We start from the raw sequence: 8242 nt of genomic DNA on the forward strand, positions 1-8242 counted from the left end.
TAATTGTGTATATATATATATATACGTGTGTATATAGAGTTCATTGAATGTATTTTAACTCTAAATCTGTCATTCTGGTCACATGACATCTATTGTTCTGTCCATCCTGGAGAGGGATCCTCCTCTGTTCTCTCCTGAAGGTTTCTTCCCTTTTTTTCCCCCTGAAGGGTTATTTGGGAGTTTTTCCTGATCCGATGTGAGGTTTTGGGGCAGGGATGTCTATGTGTACAGATTGTAAAGCACTCCGAGACAAATTTGTGAAATTGGGCTATACAAATAAACTGAATTGAATTGAATATATATATTTATATGTATATGTATATATATGTATTTCCATATATATGTATATATACATATATATATTTGTGTATATACATATATATATGTATATGTGTAATTGTGTATGTATGTGTATATATACGTGTGTATATATATACACTACCGTTCAAAAGTTTGGGATCACCCAGACAATTTCGTGTCTTCCATGAAAAATCACACTTTTATTTATCAAATGAATATAAAATATAGTCAAGACATTGACAAGGTTAGAAATAATGATTAATATTTGAAATATTAATTTTGTTTTACAAACTTCAAGCTCAAAGGAAGGCCAGTTGTATAGCTTATATCACCAGCATAACTGTTTTCAGCTGTGCTAACATAATTGCAAGGGTTTTCTAATCAGACATTAGTCTTCTAAGGCGATGATCAAACACAATGTACCATCAGAACACTGGAGTGATGATGAAATGGGCCTCTATACACCTCTGGAGATATTTCATTAGAAACCAGACGTTTCCACCTAGAATAGTCATTTACCACATTAACAATGTAGAGAGGGTATTTATGATTAATTTAATGTTATCTTTATTGAAAAAACAGTGCTTTACTTTGAAAAATAAAGTCATTTCTAAGTGATCCCAAACTTTTGAACGGTAGTGTATATATACATATATATGTATATATAGATATATATGTATATATAGATATATACATGTATATATATATATATATGTGTATAGCTGTGTCAACAGCTGCTCTTACACAGGATGAGTCGTGGATTTATTTAATAAACAACTTTATTCTATATAACTCGTATTCTGACTTTCTCTGCTGCTATTTACGGAGTGTTAAGATTTATTATTCTCGAATATCCCCCCCCCCTCACATGGGCCCCGCCCCCCCCCTCACATGGGCCCCGCCCCCCCCCTCACATGGGCCCCGCCCCCCCCCTCACATGGGCCCCGCCCCTCGCGGAGGAGATGGTTGGATTTCACGCGCGCCAGCTGAGCTCGCAACCGGAAGTCAGTCGGTTTCCCGTTTCCGGTCTAGAGATCCGCTCAACTCCATCACATCATGTAAGCGTTTCCAGTTGATCTCAGAGAGAAGATGCTGACAGCGCGTCGTGGTGAAGCTGTGGTGTGTGATCAGGAGAGCAGCTCCGTGTTCCGCCGGCCGGAGCGGCGCAGCGAGGGCGCGTCTCCGGGCAACGGGCTGTGCTAACGCTAGCTCCCGGGGCTAAGCTCCCGCGGCTAGCATCGGGCTCGCTAGCCGATGCCGGTGCGCGCCGCCGCGTGCAGTCTTCTTCCAGCCGGTTCGCGCGCGTCCCGGGAGCATTGTCTGTGAGAGGAGGTTGAGCTGCAGGTCATCAGGAGAAAACAAATATCCGCGAAACGCAACTTGAACGCATCACGGCGTCCATAACTCCATAACCCCCAAATCCTGCGCAGCCGCATTAGTGTGCACACACGGAACTAACGGCGAGGACAACAATGCCTCGAGCTCGGTGAACGTTGTTCCGCATGCTGCGGTTCGAGTCAGTAAATAATGCATTCAATACATAAATAATCACTAAATGAAGTAAAGCCGGTGGATCTGTGTCGCTCCCGGTGTTCCGTGACACACCTTGACCCCCACGTGGTGGCATTCACTGGTTCACGTTGGACACTTCAATTTGTTGACTGTTTTTGGTAATTTTTGTGAATACTTTGATTCCGTCTGTATAATAATGTCTCTGAAATGTTGCGTATGGAAACTGATCTGAGGTCTGGCCCCCAGCAGAATGCCCAAATCCAAGGTAGTGCTGTCGTCCACGTCTGGAAGCGACTCCGACAGCGAGCTGGAGACCAAGGTGAGGCCCGAGGCCCCGCTCAGGACCAGACCACCAGGGCCAGACCACCAGGACCAGACCACCAGGGCCAGACCGGTGCAGGTCCACACTGAGGATAAACATGCACCAACATGAAAGGACCCTCGAGCTGCAGAGCTCCTGTTTTACAGATGTACTCTTTGTAGTTGAGGCCCGGTCTTCCTCCTCTTCCTCCTCTTCCTCCTCCTGCAGACAGCTTCTTCTCCTGCGTTTGTTTTTCCTCGAGAGCATGTCGAATCTTCTTTAAAATCTCTAAAGTTCTGTAAAACCCGTAAGTCTGACTGAGACCAGATCCCAGACCTCCAGGACTCCGGCGCTGCTCGGGGCTCCACCTGTCCCAGAGCAGCTGCTGTGGAGAACATCTGGTTCTTTGATCTAAACACTGAACGGAGAGAAGCAAATAGAAGCACTGATGCTTCAGGAATATATTTACATAACCAAACGGACCTCGCGTCACGCTCCCCCTGTGGCCAGCCCCTGAACTACACATGGCAACGTGGGCATGCTGTGGACGGAAGGCGGGGCAAGAATTAAAGCAGCTCTTGTGTTTCCAGGCAAAGAGAAAGAAGCCGAGTGCACCGGAGAAACCCGCCAAGAAAGCGAAGAGCGGAGAGACCTCCAAGCCCGGCGGCTCCTCCAAGAGCAGCGGTGGAGACGACAACATGTTCCAGGTGCGCCGGGCTTCATCCTTAACCAACAGACTCTTTTTAAATAGTCATTCAGGTTCGTTGTGTAAAAGCAGTCACATGTACGATGTGTATGAAATGTCGCTCTGCCTCCTCCAGATCGGAAAGATGAGGTACGTCAGCGTGAGGGAGTTCAAGGGGAAAGTCCTGGTGGACATCCGAGAGTACTGGATGAACCAGGACGGGGAGATGAAGCCGGGGAAGAAAGGTAAGCGATAAGTTCATGACGCCTCAGTGATCTCCATGTTCAGGGGAGGCGGGAGCAGATGGATGGTTGGTGGTGTTTACAGGTCAGGCTGTTTGTCATTCAGAAGAAATACAAAGCCAGGAAACAAGGACCAGACAGGACCTGCAGACCAGCAGCTGCTGAGAGGAGAGAGGAGAGGAGCTCAGTGTATCCTAAGCGTCCTTAAGGAGAGAGGAGAGGAGAGAGGAGCTCAGTGTATCCTAAGCGTCCATAAGGAGAGAGGAGAGGAGAGAGGAGCTCAGTGTATCCTAAGCGTCCAAGGAGAAGAGAGGAGCTCAGTGTATCCTAAGCATCCTTAAGGAGAGAGGAGAGAGGAGCTCAGTGTATCCTAAGCGTCCATAAGGAGAGAGGAGCTCAGTGTATCCTAAGCGTCCTTAAGGAGAGGAGAGGAGCTCAGTGTATCCTAAGTGTCCATAAGGAGAGAGGAGCTCAGTGTATCCTAAGCGTCCTTAAGGAGAGAGGAGAGGAGAGAGGAGCTCAGTGTATCCTAAGCATCCTTAAGGAGAGAGGAGAGAGGAGCTCAGTGTATCCTTAGTGTCCATAAGGAGAGGAGCTCAGTGTATCCTAAGCGTCCTTAAGGAGAGAGGAGCTCAGTGTATCCTAAACATCCATAAGGAGAGAGGAGAGAGGAGCTCAGTGTATCCTAAACGTCCATAAGGAGAGGAGCTCAGTGTATCCTAAGCGTCCTTAAGGAGAGAGGAGCTCAGTGTATCCTAAACATCCATAAGGAGAGAGGAGAGGAGCTCAGTGTATCCTAAACGTCCATAAGGAGAGAGGAGCTCAGTGTATCCTAAGCGTCCTTAAGGAGAGAGGAGCTCAGTGTATCCTAAACATCCATAAGGAGAGAGGAGAGGAGCTCAGTGTATCCTAAGCGTCCATAAGGAGAGAGGAGAGAGGAGCTCAGTGTATCCTAAGCGTCCATAAGGAGAGAGGAGCTCAGTGTATCCTAAACGTCCTTAAGGAGAGAGGAGAGAGGAGCTCAGTGTATCCTAAGCATCCGTGAGGAGAGAGGAGCTCGGTGTATCCTAATCGTCCTTAAGGAGTGAGGAGAGAGGAGCTCAGTGTATCCTCAGCGTCCATAAGGAAAGAGTAGAGGAGCTCAGTGTATCCTAAACGTCCATAAGGAGAGGAGAGAGGAGCTCAGTGTATCCTAAACGTCCTTAAGGAGAGAGAGAGGAGCTCAGTGTATCCTAAGCGTCCTTAAGGAGAGAGGAGAGAGGAGCTCAGTGTATCCTGGCGTCCATAAGGAGAGAGGAGAGAGAGCTCAGTGTATCCTAAGCGTCCTTGGGAGAGAGGAGAGGAGAGAGGAGCTCAGTGTATCCTAAGCATCCTTAAGGAGAGAGGAGAGGAGCTCAGTGTATCCTAAGCATCCTTAAGGAGAGAGGAGAGGAGAGGAGCTCAGTGTATCCTAAGCGTCCATAAGGAGAGAGGAGCTCAGTGTATCCTAAGCGTCCTTAAGGAGAGGAGCTCAGTGTATCCTAAGTGTCCATAAGGAGAGAGGAGCTCAGTGTATCCTAAGCGTCCTTAAGGAGAGAGGAGAGGAGAGAGGAGCTCAGTGTATCCTAAGCGTCCTTAAGGAGAGAGGAGAGAGGAGCTCAGTGTATCCTTAGTGTCCATAAGGAGAGGAGCTCAGTGTATCCTAAGCGTCCTTAAGGACAGAGGAGCTCAGTGTATCCTAAACATCCATAAGGAGAGAGGAGAGAGGAGCTCAGTGTATCCTAAACGTCCATAAGGAGAGGAGCTCAGTGTATCCTAAGCGTCCTTAAGGAGAGAGGAGAGGAGCTCAGTGTATCCTAACCATCCATAAGGAGAGAGGGGAGGACTCAGTGTATCCTAAACGTCCATAAGGAGAGGAGCTCAGTGTATCCTAAGCGTCCTTAAGGAGAGAGGAGAGGAGCTCAGTGTATCCTAAGCGTCCATAAGGAGAGAGGAGGAGCTCAGTGTATCCTAAGCGTCCATAAGGAGAGAGGAGAGAGGAGCTCAGTGTATCCTAAGCGTCCTTAAGGAGAGAGGAGCTCAGTGTATCCTAAGCATCCTTGGGAGAGAGGAGAGAGGAGCTCAGTGTATCCTAAGCGTCCATAAGGAAAGAGGAGCTCAGTGTATCCTGGCGTCATAAGGAGAGAGGAGAGGAGCTCAGTGTATCCTAAAACGTCCATAAGGAGAGAGGAGAGAGGAGCTCAGTGTATCCTAAGGTCCATGGAGAGGAGGAGAGGCGCTCAGTGTATCCTAAGCGTCCTTAAGGAGAGAGGGGCTCAGTGTATCCTAAGCGTCCATAAGGAGAGAGGAGAGAGAGGCTCAGTGTATCCTAACGTCCTTAAGGAGAGGAGAGAGGAGCTCAGTGTATCCTAAGTGTCCATAAGGAGAGAGGAGCTCAGTGTATCCTAAGTGTCCATAAGGAGAGAGGAGCTCAGTGTATCCTAAGCGTCCATAAAGAGAGAGGAGCTCAGTGTATCCTAAGCGTCCATAAGGAGAGAGGAGCTCAGTGTATCCTAAAGGCGTCCAGAGGAGAGGAGCTCAGTGTATCTTAAGCGTCCATAAGGAGAGAGGAGAGAGAGCTCAGTGTATCCTAAGCGTCCATAAGAGAAGGAGAGAGGAGCTCAGTGTATCCTAAGTGTCCATAAGGAGAGGAGAGGAGCTCAGTGTATCCTAAACCCATAAGGAGAGGAGAGAGGGCTCAGTGTATCCTAAGCTCCATAAGGAGAGAGGAGAGGAGCTCAGTGTATCCTAAGTTCCATAAGGAGAGGAGAGGAGCTCAGTGTATCCTAAGCGTCCTTAAGGAGAGAGGAGAGGGCTCAGTGTATCCTAACGTCCTTAAGGAGAGGAGAGAGGAGCTCAGTGTATCCTAAGCGTCCTAAGGAGAGGAGAGAGTGTATCCTAAGCGTCCATAAGGAGAGAGGAGGAGAGGAGCTCAGTGTATCCTAAGCGTCCTTAAGGAGAGAGGAGAGGAGAGGGCTCAGTGTATCCTAAGCCATAAGAGAGAGAGAGAGGAGCTCAGTGTATCTTAAGCGTCCTTAAGGAGAGGAGAGGAGAGAGAGGAGCTCAGTGTATCCTAAGCGTCCATAAGGAGAGAGGAGCTCAGTGTATCCTAAACATCCATAAGGAGAGAGGAGAGAGGAGCTCAGTGTATCCTAAGCATCCATAAGGAGAGAGGAGCTCAGTGTATCCTAAGTTTCCATAAGGAGAGAGGAGAGAGGAGCTCAGTGTATCCTAAATCCTTAAGGAGAGAGAGGAGCTCAGTGTATCCTAAGCGTCCATAAGGAGAGAGGAGCTCAGTGTATCCTAAACATCCATAAGGAGAGGAGAGAGGAGGTCAGTGTATCCTAAGCGTCCATAAGGAGAGAGGAGCTCAGTGTATCCTAAGCGTCCTTAAGGAGAGAGGAGAGGAGCTCAGTGTATCCTAAACATCCATAAGGAGAGAGGAGCTCAGTGTATCCTAAGCGTCCATAAGGAGAGAGGGGCTCAGTGTATCCTAAGCGTCCATAAGGAGAGAGGAGCTCAGTGTATCCTAACGTCCATAAGGAGAGAGGAGCTCAGTGTATCCTAAGCGTCCATAAGGAGAGAGGAGCTCAGTGTATCCTAAGTGTCCATAAGGAGAGAGGAGAGAGGAGCTCAGTGTATCCTAAGCGTCCATCTGGAGAGACGAGTGGTGAGAGGAGCTCAGTGTATCCTAAGCATCCATAAGGAGAGAGGAGCTCAGTGTATCCTAACGTCCATAAGGAGAGAGGAGAGAGGAGCTCAGTGTATCCTAAGCGTCCATAAGGAGAGAGAGGAGCTCAGTGTATCCTAACGTCCATAAGGAGAGAGGAGCTCAGTGTATCCTAAGCGTCCATAAGGAGAGAGGAGAGAGGAGCTCAGTGTATCCTAAGCGTCCTTAAGGAGAGAGGAGAGAGGAGCTCAGTGTATCCTAAGCGTCCATAAGGAGAGAGGAGCTCAGTGTATCCTAAGTGTCCATAAGGAGAGAGGAGCTCAGTGTATCCTAAGCGTCCTTAAGGAGAGAGGAGAGAGGAGCTCAGTGTATCCTAAGTGTCCATAAGGAGAGAGGAGCTCAGTGTATCCTAAGCGTCCATAAGGAGAGAGGAGAGAGGAGCTCAGTGTATCCTAAGCGTCCATAAGGAGAGAGGAGCTCAGTGTATCCTAAGCGTCCATAAGGAGAGAGGAGCTCAGTGTATCCTAAGCGTCCTTAAGGAGAGGAGAGGAGAGAGGAGCTCAGTGTATCCTAAGCGTCCATAAGGAGAGAGGAGCTCAGTGTATCCTAACGTCCATAAGGAGAGGAGAGAGGAGCTCAGTGTATCCTAAGCGTCCATAAGGAGAGAGGAGAGACTCAGTGTATCCTAAGCATCCATAAGGAGAGAGAGAGAGGGCTCAGTGTATCCTAAGCATCCATAAGGAGAGAGAGAGAGAGCTCAGTGTATCCTAAGCGTCATAAGGAGAGAGGAGAGAGGAGCTCAGTGTATCCTAAACGTCCTTAAGGAGAGAGGAGAGAGGAGCTCATTGTATCCTAATTGTCCATAAGGAGAGAGGAGCTCAGTGTATCCTAAGCGTCCATAAGGAGAGAGGAGCTCAGTGTATCCTAAGCATCCATAAGGAGAGAGGAGAGAGGAGCTCAGTGTATCCTAAGTGTCCATAAGGAGGAGAGAGGAGCTCAGTGTATCCTAAGCGTCCATAAGGAGAGAGGAGAGAGGAGCTCAGTGTATCCTAAGCATCCATAAGGAGAGGAGAGAGGAGCTCAGTGTATCCTAAGTTTCCATAAGGAGAGAGGAGCTCAGTGTATCTTAAGCGTCCTTAAGGAGAGGAGAGGAGAGAGAGGAGCTCAGTGTATCCTAAGCGTCCATAAGGAGAGGGAGAGGAGTGTATCCTAAACATCCATAAGGAGAGGAGAGAGGAGGTCAGTGTATCCTAAGCGTCCATAAGGAGAGAGTAGCTCTGTGTATCCTAAGCCTCCTGAAGGAGAGAGGAGCTCAGTGTATCCTAAGCATCCTTAAGGAGAGAGGAGCTCAGTGTATCCTACGTCCATAAGGAGGAGAGGAGCCAGTGTATCCTAAGCGTCCATAAGGAGAGGAGAGAGGAGCTCAGTGTATCCTAAACGTCCATAGGAGAGAGGAGAGGAGCTCAGTGTATCCTAAGCGTGCATAAGGAGAGAGGAGAGAGGAGCCTGTTCCT

General features: G+C 48.5%; 1 protein-coding gene across 1 annotated transcript in view; it reads left to right on the top strand.

The window, feature by feature from the left end:
* Positions 1-1271: 1271 nt before the first annotated feature.
* sub1b (SUB1 regulator of transcription b) overlaps positions 1272-8242 on the top strand; it is a 275625-nt gene continuing 268654 nt past the window's right edge. Inside the window, exons 1-4 of the mRNA XM_056418373.1 lie at positions 1272-1358; positions 2062-2131; positions 2704-2820; positions 2935-3044. Of these exons, the coding sequence (XP_056274348.1) occupies positions 2063-2131; positions 2704-2820; positions 2935-3044 (296 nt within the window). The 5' untranslated portion in view covers positions 1272-1358; position 2062. The remainder of the gene's footprint in view (positions 1359-2061; positions 2132-2703; positions 2821-2934; positions 3045-8242) is intronic.

Source organism: Pseudoliparis swirei, chromosome 7 (assembly GCF_029220125.1).
Source record: "Pseudoliparis swirei isolate HS2019 ecotype Mariana Trench chromosome 7, NWPU_hadal_v1, whole genome shotgun sequence".
NCBI lineage: Eukaryota > Metazoa > Chordata > Actinopteri > Perciformes > Liparidae > Pseudoliparis > Pseudoliparis swirei.